Source organism: Notolabrus celidotus, chromosome 22, assembly GCF_009762535.1.
Source record: "Notolabrus celidotus isolate fNotCel1 chromosome 22, fNotCel1.pri, whole genome shotgun sequence".
Taxonomy (NCBI): Eukaryota; Metazoa; Chordata; class Actinopteri; order Labriformes; family Labridae; genus Notolabrus; species Notolabrus celidotus.
Window position 1 is genome coordinate 23,561,942 of NC_048293.1, and position 22,899 is coordinate 23,584,840.

General features: G+C 45.1%; 1 protein-coding gene across 1 annotated transcript in view; it reads left to right on the plus strand.

The window, feature by feature from the left end:
• clmn (calmin) overlaps positions 1 to 22,899 on the plus strand; it is a 53,344-nt gene that overhangs the window by 23,274 nt on the left and 7,171 nt on the right. Inside the window, exons 2-9 of the mRNA XM_034675863.1 lie at positions 11,713 to 11,774; positions 17,493 to 17,588; positions 17,714 to 17,797; positions 17,882 to 17,974; positions 19,217 to 19,413; positions 19,528 to 19,721; positions 20,599 to 20,681; positions 20,758 to 22,776. Coding sequence (XP_034531754.1) covers positions 11,713 to 11,774; positions 17,493 to 17,588; positions 17,714 to 17,797; positions 17,882 to 17,974; positions 19,217 to 19,413; positions 19,528 to 19,721; positions 20,599 to 20,681; positions 20,758 to 22,776 — 2,828 coding nt within the window. The remainder of the gene's footprint in view (positions 1 to 11,712; positions 11,775 to 17,492; positions 17,589 to 17,713; positions 17,798 to 17,881; positions 17,975 to 19,216; positions 19,414 to 19,527; positions 19,722 to 20,598; positions 20,682 to 20,757; positions 22,777 to 22,899) is intronic.

Below are 22,899 nucleotides of genomic sequence, written 5' to 3' on the forward strand. Positions count from 1 at the left end.
AGGTTGATTTGAACCACTCAAAGACTATACCAACCTTTCCTGGAGAAAAACTGGGTGACATACTGTCACCCTTTCTTCTCTCTCTCCTCTCTCTCCTTTCTTTCCCTCCTTTTCTGGGACCCAGACTTTGTCTTTCCAGACATTTTAGTGCACTGTGCAACTTCTGGCTGGGCTGTACCATTTCATGCTGATACGGGGGGGGGGGGGGGGGGGGGGGGTAATATGAATTTGCCCAAATAAAGTATATATCTCTGATATACATTTTATGAAAACAACAGGCTTTTTTTTTAATTACCTTATTCTGAATAAAATATTAATTATGATTTTTTTTAATTATTATTTTCAGGCCCCTGTCAGTCATGGGCCCTTAGAATCATCCTAACGTTTCCCCCCTATACGGCGCCACTGCATATTAGCATAAATACTGCAGAAAGAGATGTTACCGTGATGTCAGTGTATGCACACGTCTTGTTGGATGAGTCTACATGGTGTGTGTTTGCTGTTGTGATTCTCTCAGTTGTCTTTATGTTGATCTGTTAAACATTTACACAAGTGGCTAATGCCACAACAGAGAGAGAGAGAGAGAGAGAGAGAGAGAGAGAGAGAGAGAGAGAGAGAGAGAGAGAGAGAGAGAGAGAGAGAGAGAGAGAGAGAGAGAGAGAGAGAGAGAGAGAGAGAGAGAGAGAGAGAGAGAGAGAGAGAGAGAGAGAGAGAGAGAGTTGAGCAAACCGAGACTTCTTTTTACCACATCACACCACGACCATGCCAGCTGCAGGAGCCAAACACAGCTCCAGGAGGTTTGATTCTAACATGTGAAAATGATCTGAGCCGTCTAAAGTGAGGCCAGCGTTCGCTCCAAATGAACGAAGGTGTTGTTGAAATATAAATGTTAGTCTGAGCCTCTCCTCCTCTCAGTTTGGAGGCGAGTCAGTTTTTATAACAGTGATGTTTTAGGGTTTAGGCTTTGTTTATTGAGACGACACAATCTGCAGTCCTGATGTGTTGAAAAGAATGAGAGGAAACAGCCTCTCAGATTTGAACTTAAAGGTGACACATTATGCTCTTTTTCATCAAAAGATATTGGTCTAAGAGGTCCCCAAAACATGTCCTTAAAGTTTATTGCTCAAAAAAACACTTTGAAATCAGATTTTGGTCTGCCTGTAAACCCCTCTTTTTCAGCCCTGCTCAGAACAGGCTGTTTTCTGTGTCTGTGCCTTTAAATGAGAATGAGCTCTCTGATCACGCCCCCTCAGGAAGTGGATGTGGCCTCGGCTCTCCAGCACGTTGATCTAATGTTTACATGTTGGCTGAATATACACGGCTGCTCACAGACCCGCGTTACTTCAACCCTCTGAATCTGATCCAGAATCTGATCCTGACGGAGAGGCGCCTGCAGCAGGACCTTTCTGAAGGATTGGTCACAGATTTAGTGTTTCTTGTTGTTTTCTTTGTCAGTATGTCGACGTGTGTCTTGGTACACAGCTATGAACATGTGGCTATGCTAACTAGCGCTAGCACTTATCCATGAAAAATAAAAATCATCCACTAGATCTTCAAATCTGCAGACGTGGGGAGTAAAACCGACCTTTGTGTTTATTAAGACAGCCTACAACTAGCATGCCTCCCTCCTAAGCTCCTTGATAGCACACACGTGTGCAGGTAATGAAAAACAGAGGAGGGGTTGAGTTGTATTTTATACAGTCTATGGGCTGAACAAGATCCGAGCTCTGACTTCAGTTACAGACCGGATGTCGTTGTGACGTATGAAAAACACTGAAAACTGAAACGGCTCGTTTTGGAAAACATGGATTTTCTTCATTTTCGGGCGGTTTGTAGACATGCCAGGGACACATATTTCAGGTAGAGAACCATTAGAAAGTCGATTTGGCATGATATGTCACCTTTAAGTCGAATAATTTTGAAGCCAATGAGATGCTTTTAATAAAACTATGGTCCGTTTTTATTTTCATCTCTGACGGAGAGGGTTAAAGAAATGTTTGAGGAGACTGAGTTTTAAACCCTGTCTACTCTCAGGAGCTCAGACAGGATGGGACAGTTTGGAGGTCGTACCTGCTCATTATGCCGGCTCGTGGTTTCAGTGATTACGAAACAGTCGGAGTTTAAACCTCCGTCAGTCATGAGACCAGACGAGGAGACCAAACAAAGGTTAACCCCTTTCAGAGAGAAGCTCCACCAGTTAACGCTGCTGCTCAGGCCGGGATTGGCCCTCGCCTTATCTCTCTGTTTTTATTACAACCACACTAAAACAGCTGTTTACAGCTTTAGTGGTCCACACAGGTGAGCATGCTGGTGGTCATGTGACTACACAACAAACAACATGAAGTGACCTGAGGTGAACTTTGATGCAAACGTGTCAAACTTTAAATAAAGTGTGATTCATTATTTGATGTTCTAGTAGATGTCACTCAATCAATTGTTATCTCAAGACGCTTTTACAAACAGAGGAGGTCTAGACCACTCTATGTCAAATTATGAACAGAGACCCAACTTCAAGACAGGGTAAGACTCAGTCTGACCCCACCTTAATCCACCATGAGCATTGCACCTGACCTTGCAGTATTTAGCTAGTTACAGTGGCGAGGACAAACTTCCTTTAACAGGCAGAAACCTCCAACAGGACCAGACTCATGTTAGACAGCCATCATGCCTCGACTGAGTTGGGTCTTGAAAGAGGGATAGAGGAGAATAAGAGAGAGAGGGAGTGGTGATAGTGATGAGACGAGTAGTAGTAGCTGTTGCAGCTGGAGTCCAGCACGTCTGTATCAGCTGGAGTCTGGAACGTGGACCCACAGCAGGAGGAGGTCTACGGCAGCTCAGAGGGACCTACGAGACAAGGGAGCTCAGGGACTCCAGAAAGGTCTATGGTTAGTAACTTTAATGGGACAGGGAGAGTTAAAGTAAGTGATGAAGGGGTTGGGGGGAAGGGGGTGAGATAGGATCCCAGTGTTTCAGTGCGCCAGTTCCCCCGGCAGTCTAAGCCTATAGCAGCACAACTAAGAGCTGGTCCAAGCCTGACCCAGCTCTAACTATGACTAAACTCTGATGTAACAGTAGACTGCATATGGACTGCATAGCGCCACCTACTGTGTCTGAATATTTATTCTTGTTAGTGAACAACCTTTATCAGTTGTTTAGGATAAAATGCATCACAGGATGAATCAATAATAGGGAAATATTCCTGTATCTGGTGATATATTTTGTGCATCTCTAGTAAAAGATAAAATCAGTATTGTGATGTTTTCTTGAAGCTGCGAGCTGCATCATGTTTTTGTTCCTCCCACAGAGATCTGAGGCTAACAGGTGAGCTGATGATTCAGCCTCGGAGAAAAGGAGCCTCTCAGTGAACTGTGCAGTTATGTAATCTTCTGCATGATGCAGCGCTGCAGTGTGCAGGGAAGCCCCCTGTCACTGCTGCTGCATGAATATTTCAACACAAGAGAGCGCCTGTTTTTTTTTCATGGCTGTAACCTCGGGGAGCGTTCACATCCTCTCAGTCTGTGCACAGGAACAATCACACAGCATCTCTCTCTCTCTCTGTGACTTTCATCTCCTCAGCCGGTGTTCAAAGGGAATGTGAGGTTTGTGTGTAGGTGGTTTCAGAACATCTGTGGGCGTCCATTTTTGAGTGTTTCATCAGAGTGGGAGAAGTCGTCTTCGTGCCTCTAATTGGCACAGAGGGAGGACTGAAAGAAATGACAGGACAGAGCGTTTTGGGCTCTGGTGTTGGACTGAAAGTTGAATAAAATCCTCACATGTATCCGTGTTTAGGGAGCAACGTGATGGCAGCATTGTAAATGTAGAAACCTGAAAAATCAGAGGTGGTTTGTTTCCTGAATGGATTGTAAGATAACTCGAATATGAAGACAGACTGATGTAAAGAAAGAGACACAAGCTCAGCTCAGAAACATAAACCCTGTGAAGACAGCATTTCAGACCCTAGCAGCAGACTTAATATCTTATTGGTCAATCAGTGGCGCCCGCTGAGCAGACCAGACTCTCCTCATAAGACGTCCTGTCCTGTAATTAATGAATCCATAAAGTGTTGGTATGAAGAGTCCCATCAATCATTCAGCACCCTGTGGGATCATTGTCCTGAAGCTGCTGATGTGAAGGACTGAAGCTGCATGTCTTAATCACTCCATATTTTTATCACCATTAGCTTATAACACTGCACAACTGCAGTCAGAGGAGGTCAACAAGTGACAAGTGGCATTACAGTGTTCCTGAATAATGAAAATAAAAAGTATAACATCAAAATATATCTGTAATAATTCACAATGAGAATATGTGCTCAAACACTCACTGATGACAAATAAATGAACAGGAATAAACAAAGAAAATAAAAAGCATTAAATGTTAAAGATTGAACAAACAAAGAGATCAAACAGTGCTAAAGATGTCTGTGACGACGATTTACTTCAAATATGATCAGAACCATTTTATCAATTTTATATCATTGACTTTGTAGATAGATAAAAGGTGCATCCCCACTATCTCCATGTGTACAAAAGTGAGGACAAAATAGCCCCCTAACAGGTGCTGACATGTAGCCCATGTGGAGTCTGTGCTGAAAGGATCGAGTGGTGCAGCCGTGGTGTCAACATCCCACGCGCTGTTGCCTCACAGCTAGAAGGTTCCTGGTTCGAATCCCCGGCCGGGCGGGTTCCTTTCTGTGTGGAGTTTGCATGTTCTCCCCGTGCATGCATGGGTTCTCTCCGGGTACTCCGGCTTCCTCCCACAATCCCAAAAAATGCACAGGTTGATTGATCACTCTAAATTGCCCATAGGTGTGAGTGTGTGCATGAATGGTTGTCTATCTCTTTGTGTTAGCCCTGTGATAGGTTGGCGTCCTGCCTTCCGCCCGAAGCCAGCTGGGATAGGCTCCAGCCCCCCGTGACCCCTAACGGGATAAGCGGTCAAGATAATGGATGGATGGATGGTATATATGGGGGAGAGGGCTTGCGTCTTCTGAAATCCACCACCAGCTCTTTGGTCTTTCCTGCGTTGAGCTGGAGGTGGTTTCTCTGGCACCAGACTGCAAAATCCTGCGTCAGTTCTCTGTACTCCCTGTCGTCCCCATTGGTGATTAGGCCAACAATGGCGGAGTCGTCAGATAACTTTTGCAGGTATCAGCTCGCTGTGTTGTGGGTGAAGTCTGCAGTGTAAAGGGTGAACAGGAACGGAGCCAGAACTGTTCACTGAGGGGTCTATGTGGTCTAAATCTGATTTGAAGAAATCAGATTTGGGCCAGATTTGCCTGCAATGTGAACATAGCCTTACTGATCCTCCTTTACCTTGTTGCTAAAGCTTTGTTGCTCCCTCATGGGGGTCCAGTCTGACTTTGTTTTGTTTGTCATCGTAAACGTCAAAACAAACGTTGACCATCAGAGCAGTCAAACCTTCTTCATGGAGATGATTCAAACTGGACTCTGTAGTTATCATAAGCTTGGCCCTGGCCCCATTCCCGGCCTCTCCTCTCCGCACAGTACCAGGTCTTGGCTCGGTCCCAGCTATGAAAAGGGAAGCAGAATGAATGAATGAATGAATGAATGAAAGAAAGAGGCTTGCTGGCAGTCGTCATGACGAGGGGCCCCATTAAGAAATTCCACTCGGGACTCTCATGAAGGCCGGGGCAGCCCTGCACACAGACTCAGTGTCATCTCTGGAGAGAGTTTGAGTTACAGTCTCAGAGCTCAGTGAGCGTTCAGCTGTTAGAAGACGGTGAAAGTGAAAGTTTGTAGATGTTTATGTTTAGATTCACAAACGTTGAAGGGGAACTTTTAGTTGCATCAGCTAAAATGATTGTATCACTCTGCATCCCAGTCACAGAGGAACAAATGAAATGAGTGAACATGATTTAATCTTGCAGCAGAGAACAAATCAGACGCTCTTCACTCTGCACCTCAGGTACTCCTCCTGTTGGTTATCAGTCATCCACATCAGCATTCAGGTGTTGTTCTGCAGTCAGACTCAGAGCTGCACAGCCTGAGTACCTATGCATGCACTGCGGCTGTCCTGGAGAGATTAATCTCCTGGTTATATATATGGAAACTCCCATTCTGACTGACTGACTGCCTGACTGACTTTGAAGAGTGTCCCATAAAAGCTGCCTGCAAAAGCCAAGGGATCCCCGTGAACACTCATGTTCAGAGTTTGATTTTAATGACTTATTTTAGCACTTTTAAAAAGTGAGGTTGAGGACAACAGACTGACCAATAACAATTTATTTATTTTTAAATATTTTTATTTAGAATTTAATTATTTAAATGTATTTTCAAATGTATTTATTTATTTTGATATTTATTTATAATAATAATAATAATAATAATAATAATAATAATAATAATACATTTATTTTATATAGTGCTTTTCAAAAACTCAAAGACACTGTACAATTGTTAAAATCAATACAAGGAAAAAACAAATAACACAGATCAAACAAAACAACAATACAATCACAAATTAAAAGCTAACTTAAGAAGGTGAGTTTTTAAAAGAGATTTGAATGCTGAAGGGTCAGAGGGGAGTGATTTCCAGAGGGTGGGGGGCAGCTACTGAGAAGGCTCTGTCCGAGGAACGCAGGTTACGGGAAGGAGTGTGATGGTGGAGGGAGGTCAGTGAGGTAGGAATGGGCCTGGTGGTGGAGGGCTTTGTGGGTGAGGATGAGGAGGATTTTAAACTGTATGCGGTAGGGGATGGGGACGGGGAGCCAATGAAGATGTTGGAGGACGGGGGTGATGTGGTGCAGGTGAGGAGGCGTGCAGCAGAGTTCTGAATGTATTGCAGTTTATTTATACTTATATTAATTTGTATACACTTCTCTATATCATTTAAATGTTGATATGATCTGTACTGTTGTTGTAGTTGTTGTTTTATTGTTCCACTCTGTCTGTGTGCTGTCTTGGTTTTGTGTTGTTCGGATCCACATCGGCACCTGGATTTAAAGACGGATTAGAGACTGCTCAGATTGGTTTGGTTTAAATTAAGACCACAACATACCCTTGAATATTCAGAGACTACATACAACCTTTTTCGCACCTTGCACTTCACTTTACTCCCAGATTACCTGCAAAATCAGGCTGGACACGCCTTCGAAAAACACCTGCACCAGGTGATCCAAACAGTGAACCACAGAGTGTTTAATCAGAGCTGTGGTCACTCTTTGTTCCCGTGCTTTTGTCCTGAATCCATCTGTGTTTCTAGAGACACTAAAACTGATTCAGGAGCTGTTTTACAAGCTGCAGAGTCAATTTCTCTTAGCATGTTCACATGATCACACACACACACACACACACACACACACTAACCCTGCATCGTTGGGACTCTGCCCTCACACAGTAAAACCCCCTCCTCTTCTTTATCCTCTCCTGTGTGTGCAGCTTTGAGAACACTGATCACAGATCCTCTGCGGCTCGTTCAGGCACGCTGTTTGTCATTTTCCACATCACAGTAAAAACACATATATTGCTGATTATGTAATCCGTCTCTGTGGGGACGCTTTCTGAGCCAGACTGGTGAAAATAAACGTACCCTGACTTTGAAAGAGGTCCTTTATGTGCAGTGAAGTCTGCAAGCTGAAGTCATTTTCCAGGTGAAACATCCAAACTGTAGCTCTGCTTCCTGTTTCAGCGACGTCAGGGTGTTTGACACTTTTAATGAAAGATTAGGTCACAGTGTCCGGACCTGCTCAGGTACGACACACTGTTTCCTTCTCACAGAGTCAAACTGAGAGAGCTGCAGATTTATTTTACACAAGAAGCCAAATATGTAGTCATTAAAATCTGTCACTGCTGCTCCAGCCAGGTAGTTTCTCAGTTACTCCTCGGCCTCCAGGCTTTAAATGTCATGTTGGTGTGATATAACTCATGCTGGTGGACTTGTTGCTGTCGCCCTGAGATTAGTTTATTTGCAGATTTGTCTCTGAAAGCTTGTTTGTTCAGTGTAAACTTTATGTTTAGGCTTTATGCTTGAAGTCGTTCATCTGGAATCATTAGAGTTAATGAATTGAAGCTTGCATTAGTTGAGTTTTCTCTGGCAGTGCAGTCATTTCATTCCCAAACATGTTCTCCATTTCGTCTCCTCTTGCTCATCTGCCTGCAGGCTCTGTCATCTTCTCGTCTAGTCATCCCCTCTCTCCTCCCTCCCTCTCTCCTCCTTGTTTCTGCTCTGACAAAGATTTATGCGTTAAAGTCTTTTCAGCGACGCCTCCTGAATACAAACTCCTGCATCCTGTGAGAGCGGAGGTGAACCACTCTGAGGCGTTTCCCCGCCATGAACCAGCAGACAGGACGGACTGCAGCTTCATTAATGAGGCGTTAACACATGATTGTCTCCATCCTGCACATGCCTGTGCTCCACCTGTCCGTCCGTCGGGCTCAGTGAAGCCGTCTTAATGTTCCACTGGAGGGAGAAGAAATCAATATCATCCAGCAGCAGAAGCTCTCATTACCCTCAGCGTGTGTGATGCAGAGTTCGCCTCACTGAGCCGGACCGGACATTAAGATGAATAACAGCTGACTCTGGAGGAGTTACCATGGTAGCAGAGTTCCTCCACCCACCTTCTCTTGTTGCCATCCCCCCCTTCCATATGTGTGCTCTCTGTGCAGCAGAGTCAGTCCAGACCAGGGCTCCTTCAGGAGAGCAGAGGAATCGATGGAGAGCCGAGAGTAAACATGCTGCAGTCCCTGACGTCACTTAAACCTGGAACTAAAAACTGGTTTCAGAAAGAGTCCCAGAGACGTCCCCTCACAAACCAAGTTAGACTCTTCTTGGTCACCTTCTCGTATGTTCTTGAAGCCACCATGACGACGTGTGGATGCACATTTCCATACCTCTACATTAAATCGTGGAACTACTCTTCCAGGAATGAAATAGTTCCTGTTGCCCGTTGTTGTCTGCGTTTCCTCCAAAAGTCCCGTGAAGATTCTAAAAATCAGGCCAGTGCTTGACTTGACACTACAGTTAGCATGGAGGAGATTCCTCTTGTGCTGTTTTAGATCTTACTTTGTGATTCACTGAATCAACACATTGAAGAAGACGAGCGTGAACAGCAGAGACGTTTCCACACGGGTTCAAAATCGCTCAACTTCAAGTGATTATAAAGCCATGTCAGAGACGGACCGGTGTTTCAGTTTAAAGCTAGGGTTGGTAGTGTTACCACCTGGCTCAAGGCTGGTAACAAGAAGAGAGGCCACACACTGATAACACTTTCAAAAGTAATACTTATTTAACCTAAATGTCAGATCTTTTCAACCAATCATGTGAAATGTCAGTGTCTGAGTAATCAGTGATGTCTGTTATGTGTGGATGAATGAAGATGTGGTGTGATGGTGGTGATGCATGTTTTCAAACCAATACAGACAGGATGAGGCAGGAGTAGCAGGCCCAGCTGAGAGAGTGAGAGCTCAGAGAGGCCGGCCTTTTTATATCTCCTGAAGGCCCCGCCCAGTCGGGCAGGTAACTCAGACTACCCCTCCCAGCTCCACCCACATGCCATCTCTCAGACACCTGAAAGCCTGAGGAAACACAGGGAGACTGAAACACAAAAAGACATGCAGGCAAAGCGGGAGGGGTCGTCACAGTAGTCACGGAAAACTAGCATGAATTTGAATGTAACATTTCCTCAGAACTCCGTTTAAACCAAGCGTGCCGGATACGACCCTGGTGGTGAAGCTTTCAGCAGAGTGTCTGCCCCCTGGTGGCTGGCTGCAGTATAGGTCAAAAAATCCGTCTCCCCCATTAATTTGAATGGGGGAGCAGTCAAACTTTAAAAAATAAATACACATGGTACGAATGTTTCTCACATCCGTATGCTGTGGTGATATGTAGTTAGTATTTGACTGTTTTGTGTACAAGGCCTCTTTTTCCTGAAAAGTTTATTTTTCATTAGTTATTAGAGTTTAAAAAACGGGGTTTTACTTCCTGGTTTCCTTTGATTCACCGCCGCCGTAGAGGGAAACTGCAAAGGACACACAGCGTCTTGTGACGCTACGCTGTAGGGCGGAGCTTATTACAGTGGCTTTGCGGGCTCTGGCTGCATGATGGCGGCGCCCAGGAGTGGGATTTTTTGGCTTCAGAACCGTACTACGAGAAGAGGCGGAGCAACACTGTCCATTTTTATTTACAGTCTATGGTCTAAACCAGGGGTGTCAAACATGCGGCCCACGGGCCAAAATCGGCCCGCCAGAGGTTCCAATCCGGCCCGCGGAATGACTTTGCAAAGTGAAAAAACTACAGAGAAGACATTAACTGCCATTTTTCAATAAAAGTAACTACTATTTCAAATTTGTCCTCTGGGGTTTGCATAAAATCATTGTGCTGCGGGGGGTCCATAATAGTCATCTTTACCTTCTTCATTATTATAATCTCTGTGTTCTTTTGCAGTAAACATTACACTCTGTGTCAGGTGAATGGGTAACCTGTGTGTTTGGTGTGTTCGCAGCAGGTTTCAGGGCTTTAAGAGTAAAATATTTGGCCCCACTATGAGACTCATCATGGCAATAAATACAACAGCTGTTTTTGTAGAAAGATAGTTCATTAAATGTGAACATTTTCAGAATTTACTTCTACTTTTTTGCACTAAAACAAAGGGAAACATTAAGAGTTGTTGTTACTTATAGGTCATTATGTTATGATTTTATTGGTCCGGCCCACTTCAGATCAACTTGGGCTGTATGTGGCCCCTGAACTGAAATGAGTTTGACGCCCCTGGTCTAAACCCTCCCCCCCTCCCCTCGGAGCCGCTCAGAGCCCCTCCCGCTCACATGCACGAGCGCAGCTGATTCACCACCATATGAGCGTGACTGATTCAAAACCGGTCCTCAGCACATCGTTTGTGTTTTGCACTACGTCAACTCATGTCTCACTCAGCTGTAAACAGCGGTGAAAGTTAAAAACACAAACAAACATGGCTACTGTTAGTACTCACAACTCACAGTGAGCAGGAGAGAGTTCTTCATTCATTCAAACATTGATTGTTGCTTTGTTGGTTGGCATGTTCACGGCCAACAGGTTAGTCCGGACGGATGCTACAGTACATATAAATTTCTGTAGGACTTACTAAATGTCATAAATTCTTTTGCTTGTCATAGCCCCCGTGGTGAGAGCTTTTTAGACTCTGATCCGGACTACAGTCCTGAGCAAAGCACCTCATCGGGTCAAAGGGGACAGGCCCGAGGTCCAGCGAGAGGGGCAGTAAATAGAGGCAGGGGAAGCAGAGGCAGGAGACGGGGAGGGAAATGTACGTGCAGGAGGCGGGCAGAACGGCAGGACAGGATTTGATTGGTTTCATAAAATGGACCCTAATGACAGTGATTGGTTGGTGTTTTCCCAGGTTTACTCCGGCTGTAGATAGCATGTTTTTTACCTCTTTTTTAAGAACACATTATGTATTGATTGCCGTCGGGACACAAAGATCATTTTAACCAGTATAACAAAAAGTGTATCTAAATCTGACTACCAACCCCAGCTTTAAAGATGGAGAGGCACCTCCATGTTAGCTTTAACTTACACACCCTGAGGCTTCTCTCTATGCATGTGATAAAAATGAGTGCTGAGCTTTGTGTGTTTACACTGAACGCTTTCCTCTGTTTGCGTCCTGAACTCTGTTGCAGGACGTAATTCATGCTCCCGTGTGTGATAACTGCTCCTCTGACTTCTCTGAATCTCTCCTCTTTTGTCTCTGTGTTGCAGTTGAGAGAGAAGTGGTGCAGAAGAGGACCTTCACTCGATGGATGAACCTGCATTTAGAAAAGGTTTGTTGAAACTCTCACGTCTGCAGAAACACACAAACACACCGTAATCATGGCCGCCTCCCCGAGCTGCTCCCTCAGCTCTCGTTTACTAACCGGGGTGGAGCGACGAAATTCTCTCTTTTATTGTCGCTCCACAGCGGCTCCGCCTTCACCGCAGACTGCATGATGAAGCTGAGATTACCCACCATGCTCGGCTGAGACGTGTGCTGCACATAAACAACGCTGCAGTCTGTGAATTATAGGTGTGGTGGAGTGGTGGAGTGGAGCCGCCTGTGTGCAGCGTTTAAGTTTCACTGGGCTGTAAAGTGTTAATCTGAGAGAACGGCGGTCATGTTACGAGGCCTGCTGAGCCTGGGGGTGGTCGTTTTACTTTCAACACCACCCTTCAGCTGATGGATGTGAACACTGGAGGCTGAGTGGAGGAGAGCTGCGTCCTCTGTGGAGTCATAGGAGAACCATTAAAACAGATTAAACCTGTAAAGAAAGAACGCAAAACATGGAAGTGTTAAGAGATAAAAATCTGTGTTTATACAAAGAGGGATAGATGGAAATAAATAAATAACTAGTGCTGAAGTAAAACACAAATATGCAGAAATAAAACCATGTTTTAAATGTTAGATTGTGAAGAAGAATCCAAATAATGAACTCACTCTGTTTACCTTCACGTTGTGTATTTATTTTAAATATCTGTATTTTAAAATCTGCAGGTTCTGCACACCTGAGGGAGAGAGAGGCTCAGAGTTAGAGAGCAAACATGCATTTATATTATAATCTATACTTGGCCTAACTAGCTAACACACAGAAACAAAGACTCTGACTCTTCATGTGTTCAGTCTCTGTGAACCGGAGCTCTCCTGTGCTGCAGTGACGTCTTCTTCATGTTGAAGACTTCATCACTGGGCAGAAATTAGAACAAACAACCTTCTTTGTGTCATCTCTAGCTTAAAAACAAGTAATAAAATGTGTTAAGACACAGTTATGTTTTAAGTTTCCATCAGAGAAAAAGGGTAAAAACAGAAGGTTGAGCAGATTATAATTGAAGTGTTTGTTGTTGTAATACACATTCTGACCACAAGGGGCAGAGTTTACCCCTCACCTCTTTTTAAACAGGACTTATTCATATTTTCTCTCAGGTGACTTTTCAATCATGTTTGCACACTTATTTTTATTTAACAGACTTTTTATTGGGTTTTGCTTTTAACAGAGGGCAGAATCAAAATTAATGTAGAAAAATACAAGTAGATAAATACAAAAAGAAACACACCCTGTTCAGGTCCTGTCCTTAGATCCTTCAAGAAGAGTGCCTGATTCAGTAAATTAATAAGACATTTTGGGAAAATTAATAAATAAGTACTTATATAAGAATGAGTTATAACAAAATAGAATACATTTATGCGAGTCAGTTGAGGAAAAAACAGTAAAAAAGGAATAAAAAAAACAAAAACAAAACACAGATGCAGAGAGTGAAAATACAGTATTCGGCATAATTGATCACAATCCCATAAGAGGGCCACCCAGAGTGATGAAAAATAGGCTTGACTTATGTCAGTTGTCAGTATTTGTGTTCCTAACTGCACTGTAAAAAGGGATTTTAGGTTTTAGTTACCTCAGCTCACTTTCTTAGAGCTGCTGTGAGGAACTTTTGTTTTGTATCGATTCTGCCCCCCCCTGTGGACAAAGTGATACCTCTTATCTCTAGTCCTAAACATGCAAAAGTAGTGTTTTCAACAAAAACCTCATCCTGTTGTCTTTTAACAGTCAACTTTATCAGGCAATGTGATTATTTTCCATGAAAACAGTCAGATAAAGGCTGTTTCTGAAGCAAGATGTCCATCAGCTGGTCTGAAACCTACCCCCTCAGGGCGGTTTTGGCATTAAAAATGACAACAGAGAAGGTGTCAGTGTTGTTACTGATGGTCTTGTTTGCTATTGAAGGTCATAAAAAGGCATCAGTATCATTTTTAGTCTGTTTCTCAGCCAGTTCAAAACTCCTCACAGTGCCTTTAAGTCAGTTCAACTTAAATGTCAGTTTTACTTGAAATATCAAGTGAAATAGTGTCCAACTAATCAGTCCAATCAGAGTAGTTCAGGTAACATAGATTTCCTTGTTGATACAACTAGATGCAAGTATGGCCCCTGCACAAATGCAAAGGAAACCCCTTATAGTCACTGGAGTGACCAACCTTTACAATGCAAAAAAGTATGAAGTTGATAGAACTAATTTATCAGCACTGTCTTTGTCACCCCGACTAATAAAACTAAGTTTAAGGAACTATGACAAAAGTGAAAACAACTTAAATTTCTTGGTTTGCTGAACTTAACATTTTAAGGCAGCCAGGTTACAAATTATTTGAAGTTGAACTAACTTGTTTTTTCCTACAGTGTGGAGGAGATACGGATTCTTTCTCCAAGAATAATAGAAAATCACCCCAGATCTTTTTAAACTCTCCTCGATTGCCCCTGAGGTTGTCCATTATCTTCTCGTTCGTATACATGATGCTAATTGATGAATCCATCTCTGTGTTGTGGGACGTTGTTCGTCCTTCCACTGCATGGCTATACATTTATTGGCTATGATAAGGCTGATTTTAATACATTTGTTTTTGTATCTACTGATGTTTTTTCCACATGCATCACCCAAGAGAGTAACTCTTGGCTCTGCGGGAATCTTAATGCCTGGGGTGTTGTTATTAAAAATGTTCATTCAGGGCTATGTTTGCACACTTATAAAAAGTCCTCTTCTTAAGTCTGTGTAATTCTATAAATCATATAACGTTACTGCTCCAGCTTTGACCTCAGGTGACCTCAGATGTTTTTATTCAAACATTATATCTATGAACACATTTCTCACATCAGAGAGATCTGTCACCTTTAGGAGTATTAAACACCAGAAACATGATCATTTATATCAATCATATTTGATTTATACCTGAGTGTTTTCTGAGCAGCCTCTCAAAGCTGCCTGTTAAACCACCGCACATCAAGCTTTAAATAGAGGAAGTTGTTTGCACCTGCGAGCCCCAGCAGAGCCTCACATCCCCGTGTTTACTCTGACGTTCTGTTTGTTTGTTTTTCTGTCTCTCCGGTTTCAGCCGTGAGGCGGGGGGGAGGCGGCGGGTGGAATCGAGCGGCTGAACCCTGATCAGATCTTTTGTCTTCTCTCACACAATGAGCCTCTCTTCTCTTACTCACTGTTTGGCCTCGCATCAAATCTCTGACCCAATAATCCACAATCACACGTTTGTCTTCAGTCATCTTGGAAAGTTCCAGTCACTTTAAACCCCCCCCTCTCCTCTCGCACACACACACACACACACACACGCACACACGCACACACACCTCTCCCACCGCTACCCTCCATGTTGAGACAGGTTCACAGATTCCTCAGTTTGTAATGACTTGTTGTGATAACAGAGCTCAGACTGTGGTTTCCTGACTGACAGAGTTTAAAACATGAACGTTGACTCCTCCATCAGCTTCCTTTCACTTTAATGTCTCACCGTGAGCATCATCATAAATCAACCTGATTAGAAGCATCCAAAACAAAGTTACAGAGCGCTTTAAACTGCAGAAATAAGAGTCAACAACAACAGATATATTATAATATGTACGTTTTAATCCAATGAACTCCTGAGAAGAGGCTCATGGGACTTTTTAACCCTTCGTGGGTGCAGTCTGTGTTTGTCACATGAACTCTAGACGTCTTCTGTTTCGGGACATGCAGATATTTTGAGGAGGTTGCCATTCACACATGTTCCTCGCAGCGAGAGATCGTCACTGTCAGCTGCGCTCTCACAACATGACGTGCTGAGTTCAGTCGGCTGGGAACACATGCAGGAGGAGGAGGAGGAGGAGGAGAGAGGGCGACCCTCTTCAAACCATGTCAGATTAGATTATACATAAATGCTTTTTTCGCCAACTGATGAGTGCGTTCAGCGTCTTTAATTTGCTTTAGTTCTGTTATCTCCATGAGGAGGGAGATGACCTTTACGTCATGCAACAGGTGCAGTGAGCATGTCTGCAGATCCACCTCTTCACACAGCATCAATGGAAGTGCAAAAACTGTCATTGTCGTGTAGGTCCCTTCTCTTCCATCATGTTGTAAACATCACTCTGTGGCTTTCACGGGGAGACTTTGATGCCATGTCTGTCCTCCAGACAGGGACGACTCAGTGCTGTAAAGATGCATTAATGAGCTGCAGGGATTTAAATAGATAATAGACTCCTGTCATAAATTAAATCCCATTTCTGTATTAGTTCTCATGTGAACTCTTTGTTTGGATTGATTGTTTCAGTCTGGGCTGTGTTTGATTGAAGACCGTCCCTCTTTGTCCTTGTTAATCCTGAAGTGTGATCGTCTGTGAGTGACAGATATCTGAAGAGATGGTAGATCATGTCTGTGCCAGATAATGTTTGAAATTAGAGCCTGAGGATGTGTTTGACGGGATCACAGCTGACAGCATGTTAACACTGAGCGTGCCCGTTATGTTCTCAGTTAAACAAACTCCTTATGATGCTCCTCGTTTCCCCCTGATGTCGACACCTGATGGACTCTTTGCATAATTTGGGTTTTTTGCATGTTTGACTAACCCTGAAGGGCTGCACGGTGGTGCAGTGGGTAGCACTGTTGCCTCACAGCTAGAAGGTTCCTGGTTCGAATCCCCGGTCGGGTGGGTGCCTTGCTGTGTGGAGTTTGCATGTTCTCCCCGTGCATGCGTGGGTTCTCTCTGGGTACTCCGGCTTCCTCCCACAGTCCAAAGACATGCTCACCAGGTTAATTGGTCACTATACATTGCCCATAGGTGTGAGTGTGTGCGTTAATGGTTGTCTGTCTCTCTGTGTTGGCCCTGTGATAGGTTGGCGACCTGTCCAGGGTGAACCCTGCCTTCCACCCGAAGTCAGCTGGGATAAGCTCCAGCCCACCGTGACCCCTAACGGGATAAGCGGTCAAGATAATGGATGGATGGACTTCCCCTGAGTTTATCAGCAAAAATACATTTAAACATCTCAGAAAGCTTTCACCTGTGAGCTGCAATGTTGGGATTATTGAACTTATTGTGGCATCAAGTAAATGTGAGGCTTCATCTATCTAAGTTTGTCCAGTGGCGGTTCTAGACCAATTTTACTGGGGGGGCCAGGCTGGGGCCAAGGGTGTTGTCAGAGGGAAACATTCAACCCTGACAAAAGAGACTGAGAAGGGCGAGGACCGGCTGAGAACAAACTGACAAAGCATCAGTGCATCCCTTTATATAGCAGCTGTTTGGCTGTTTACACTCAACATGAGTCCCTTAGCGCTCTATGGGCCTGGAACCAAGTGCCACACGCATGTTTTCCGCCTGTAACATCGGCGCGATACCCAAGCTTTTTTATTGTATAATATTATTTTGGTGTGGAGGAGGGGGCCACAGGGGGGTCCAGGTTCAGTTTTACAGGGGCACTGGCCCCTGTTGGCCCCTCCCCAGAACCGCCACTGAGTTTGTCACACTTTGGTGATGTCCTTTAACTGCCTCTCTTCATACTGTGTCTTCACATCTGTGGTGAGTGAAACTCTATCTGCAGACTTTAGCGCGTCCTTCATTTTTCCTCTCGTCTCGCCGGTCTCAGCACAGAGCACCCCCTCAGTGGACACAGGCCCTTAATGAGATACAAACTGCATATATTGAATATTGTTCTTGAAACATGTTGCTAATCTGTTGCTCTGTCTTTTCCTTATTTCAGTGCGACCCACCCATCGAGGTTCAGGACCTTTTCCGGGACATCCAGGATGGACACATCCTCATGGCTCTGCTGGAGGAGCTCTCCGGCTGCAAGCTGGTCAGACTCACACTCTTTTATTTTAGTGCTTTTTATTTAACTCATGTAACTGGATGATGTTTTGTAAATAACCACACTTTATAAACACTTCAATAATATATTTCTCATCCTGAACGGTTTGACAGCTCCAAGGATTCAAGAAGTCCTCCCATCGGATTTTCAGACTCAACAACATCGCCAAGGTCCTGTCCTTCCTGGAGGAGAGAAACGTGAGTACCATGATCAGAAGACACGAACACTTACTGCTTATTGAATAAAGTGTTCACACACACTCCATACACACGTGTCTGCAGGTGAAGCTGGTCAGCATCGATGCGTCTGATGTGGCTGATGGAAACTCCTCCATCATCCTCGGGCTCATCTGGAACATCATCCTCTTCTTTCAGGTAATCTCATTTCTGTCTCTGAGTTTCCATTCCCTCTGTTTTCACACAAAACGAGGTCAAGTGTGGGAAAAAAAGTCGACTTCACAACCTGTGGAGTTTCCATTAACACAGAGCATCAAAGTGGAGTTTATGTAATCCAGACTGCGGGTCAGCGGCTTGGACAGAAACCACGGGTCGGTCAGTTCACTCAGACTGTCCTCATGTGGTGGGGTCCTTTCTCTGTCCTCTGATTCAGGAAGGATAAAGAACTGTGTGTACTGTAGGTTACTGCTCAGCTCCAATCTGCACAGATGAAATGTTCAAACCAAGACAGAAACCTTGTTGTAGTCTTAGACTCAGACCTTAATTTCAGCAGCCACATTAAGACAATTACAAAGTCAGCCTACTATCACCTTAAGAATATATCAAGGATAAAAGGACTTATGTCTCAGCAGGATGCAGAAAAACTCGTCCATGCATTTATCTTTAGCAGACTAGACTACTGTAGCGGGACTCCCTAAAAAGTCCATCAGACGGCTGCAGCTCATACAGAATGCTGCTGCTCGAGTCCTAACAAGGACCAGAAAAGTAGACCACATCACTCCAGTTCTTAGATCCCTACACTGGCTTCCTGTCTGTCAGAGAATAGACTTTAAAATCCTGCTGATGGTTTATAAAGCACTGAATGGTTTAGGCCCAAAATACATTGCTGATCTGCTGCTACTCTATGAACCATCTGAACCTCTGAGGTCATCAGGTACTGGTCTGCTTTCAGTCCCTAGAGTCAGACCGAAACATGGTGAAGCAGCGTTCAGTCATTATGCACCACATATCTGGAACACACTCCCTGAAAGCTGCAGGTCCGCTCCAACTCTCACCTCTTTTAAATCAAAGACTAAGACTGCAGTGTCTCTCTGCAGCTGAGTACTCGGAGGGATTGTGTGCTGAGGGTTCTTGTGTTCTGAGTCGTGGTGATAAATCCTGATGTTCTCTCTGGGACTTCCACGTGTTTGTGTTCCTTTAGTTGAGTTTTGATCCAGAATAGTTTGTTCTTTATATCTGGGGTATTTTCTGCCTGATAAAGTCACACATTGAGCTGTTTCTGAGCACCTGATATGTTTTGAGTTCTGAAACTCAGCAGCGTGCGTGCTCGGGTGTCAGCTCAGAGCTCCTGGGTAAATAACCCACTGTATGAATCTGATACTCAGCATCTGAAACAGTCGACTAAAGGGGAATATAATCCACCTCTCTGTGTCCCTGCAGATTAAGGAGCTGACTGGGAACATCAGGAGCCAGTTCCCCTCCTGCTCCAGCCTGTCCTCCATCCCCACCAGCTCCGACTCCGACGCCTCCTACTGCAGCACGCCGTCCGACGAGAGACAGACGGCGTCCTCTGCCATGCGAGAACACAGCAAGGCCATCAAGAAGCTGCTGCAGTGGGTACAGAAGAGAACGCGCAAGTGAGTCTTTCAACAAAGATGGAGAAATTCAATCTTTAGAGCAACAAGCAGGGTTTGGATTTACAGTTTTTGCGGCGGTCTCTGTGACTTAACTCTGACCTTGTCTTGTCCCAGGTATGGGGTTGCAGTGCAGGACTTTGGGAAAAGCTGGAAGAGTGGTCTGGCCTTCCTGGCTGTCATTAAGGCCATTGACTCCAGCCTGGTGGACATGAGGAAGGCGCTGCTGAGGACTGCAAGGGAGAATCTGGAGGACGCCTTCAGGATAGCCCACTACAGTCTGGGGATCCCACGCCTGCTGGAACCTGAGGGTAACAAGACCACAGCTGTTTCAAAGACCTGCCTGAGTGTAAAAACCAGAGATGGGTAGTTCCCTGTGAGATAATCCTCTTCAGCAGGTTTCTCATCATTAGATAACTAGCTTAAGGAGGCCGTCCGCACCCTGTGGTGTCTGTTCAATGAAACAGCACGACTGTTAGTCCACTCAAAGGTTATGTTAGGTTAAGTGTGAAGCAGAGAGAGTTTAGAGAATGCAACTGATGCCAGAATACACACGTACACACACGTATGATATCCAGTATCATCTTAGGACACAACATTCTTCTCTACAGTGTTTGATTCAGATGCAACTTGCAGTCCAGTAAGGTTTGCAGCAGCAACGTCCGGTGTTGACACGTGAAGCTGATGCAGAAGTCCAATCTCTGCAGTTCCCCAATCGTCCACTTGAGGCTCTCTATGAAAGCCAAGCGGGGGCGTGTCCAGACTTTTATACTGGGGGGATAGAAATGGGGCACTGAGGCAGGAAGTGAGCGTGCTCACACACAAAGATGAATATCATTTGTGTCTCCACCAATCACATCAACTCTAACTACCAACACTACACTTACACAACTACAAGTCAACAGGTTTACCACATGGCATGAAAACATCTGAGGTCTCTGGAGCTTATTTCTTGATTCATGACACGTGCTCTCTTAGAAACAGTTTGGGAATCACTGTCCTGGATGTTTTCTGTTTGAGAAGAAATCAGGGAGACGCACTGAAGGAGACGAAGAACGCTGATATCTCTTCATGTGTTGGTTCGGTTCAGATGTGAGACCTCTGTGAAGAGTTGTCAGCTCTGTTAGAGTCAAGCCCATGTGACACAGATTCTTGATGCTCTGTGGCGGTTGTGCTTTATCTGTCTAGATGTGACCATCAACACACCAGACGAGCAGTCCATCATCATTTACGTGTCCCAGTTCTTGGAGCACTTCCCAGGCATCGAGGAGGTGAGTCTTAAAGAGGGTGAAATCAGACTTTGACTCGTGATCATCTCTCTGATGTGTTTCTTCTGATGTCTCTCAGGACGAGCACAGCCGGCTGATCGAACGCAGTGTCTCCATGTGCCGACTCAACTACCGAGAAGCGGACTCAGACTACTTGAGGAACGGCACACACCGCAGCAGAGTGAGGGAGAGATCCTACATGTTTGAAAGGGACTCGGCCCAACCCCCTCCCAAAATCTTGATCTCCTCTGTGTCCGAGGACAGGAGCACCAAGCCGCCGTCCTTCAGGGTGGCTGCCGCTCGCTCTTGGTCCAGTGAAGACATCTTAGCAGATACAGAGGAACTTTCTAAACAACCCAAGGAACTGTCCAATGAGGCCTCAACGAACTCAACATCTGACCCCCCAGAGCTGACCTACCCTCAGTCCCCCTCCAGCTCCTCAGTGCCCGAGTCCGTCAACACCGAGTCTGTGATTGGCGACTCGGCAATCAGCTCCCCAGACTCCTGGGTGGAGAGCGAGTTCGGGGTCACGCCGGAGAAGTTCAGTGAGAGTCGCAGTGACAGCTCTTTGTGCGACAGTGGGACAGCCTGGGATGTTTACCGTGCCACGCCTGTGGAGATCACTACCCTGGATGATGTGGTCCCGTTGATAGAGGGTAAAACCCCTGACGAGCAGTCCATCACTGAGTCCTACACTGACGAAGGGGTTTACTCTCTGAGCTCGATGGAGAGCACGCAGGAGAGAGTGCACGACAAGAAGCAAGAGGAGGTAGAGAACGAGAAAGAGAACAATCCAAGTGAAAAAGAGACTGAGAACAAACTTGACCCCAAACAGACGGATGTAGATCAACCTCAAAAACAATCTCCTGAACCGTGTAATGAAAAAACAGCAGGAACTGATCAAACTAACCCGTCCCCGCTCATCTCCATCTCTGAACCCCCTGAGGATCTCCGTAAGCAAACCAGTGTTGAAGAGAGCGCCCACAAGGAACCAGAATGTGACAAGAAAGCTGTGGACTTACCTGAGGGGGCTCAGGGCCAGAAGGTACAAGCTAACGGTCCCACTGAAAGTAAGAATGTAAGACTGAACAATGAGAAGCTGGAAAACGAATGTCTGAAAACAGACTCTCCTTCAGGAGAGTCAAAAGAGGAGTCAGAGGCTGTAAAGGAAAAGGGTGAGAGGGTGGTAGAAACACAAGACAAAGGAAGTGAAGGGGTTTCTAAAGAAAGCCTCAAAACAGAGACTCACGACGGTGCCTCAGAGACGAGTCCTGCCCCGGGCATAAACATTCCTGTGATCTCTATTTCAAGTGAGCCGGAGGAGCACGGTGAGGAGAGGAGACCGGATCGTGTTGCAGATGATGAAGTTCATCAGGTGGAGACATCTGGAAGTAAAGTGAACCCTCAAAACCAAGACAAATCAAGCCCTGAATCAAACGACAACCATGACGACAAGGAGTTTGTTTCCTCCTCCCCTGTACTGGAAAATGCTAAACATGCAACTTCAGAGCAAGTCCGAGACAAGGACATTAAGCCTTTGGATGGTGCTGATGAACATGGCATCAGTAAGTCATCAAACTCAGACATATGTGCACCGGACACGAAGGATGCCATGGATAGAAATGAAGATAAGCAGAAACCTGAGCCTTCAAATCCTGAATCTCAAACAGGAAACTCTGAGAAGGACTCGATCGCTCAGTCTGCAGAAGGAAAACCTCAACCGGGGAAGACTGAGCAAGAAGCAGTCGTAGCTGATCAACCTAGTGGACACCAGGATAAACTGATAGACCTCTCTGTGGATGGTGAGACCACATCGGAACCTGTTAACTCAAAACCTAATGAGCCAGGCGATCGAAGTTCTCCCACAGATGACCTCCTCGGCGACCTGATTGAACCCATGGATCTGTTCTACCCGGACAAAGAGGAGCCCATGTTCACAGAGCCTCCGGACTCTGAAATGGAGAGCTGGCCTTCTGTTCTGAGCGTGTCTCCTCTCCAGCCGGCGCCGGCTTCAGAGACTCTACCAGAGGACCAGCCGCTCATCCTGCTGGGGGAAGATTTCAGGAATGGAGTGGACTCAATCAAAGACAAAGATCAGGTAAATGTGACTCAGTTTTCTTTTGCTACTCGAAGGACATCATTAAGAGATGTCAGCTCGTCGGTTTGACAGTCCGCCACTTTAGATCAAGTTTAACAAACATCAGACACGTCCGGTCATGCA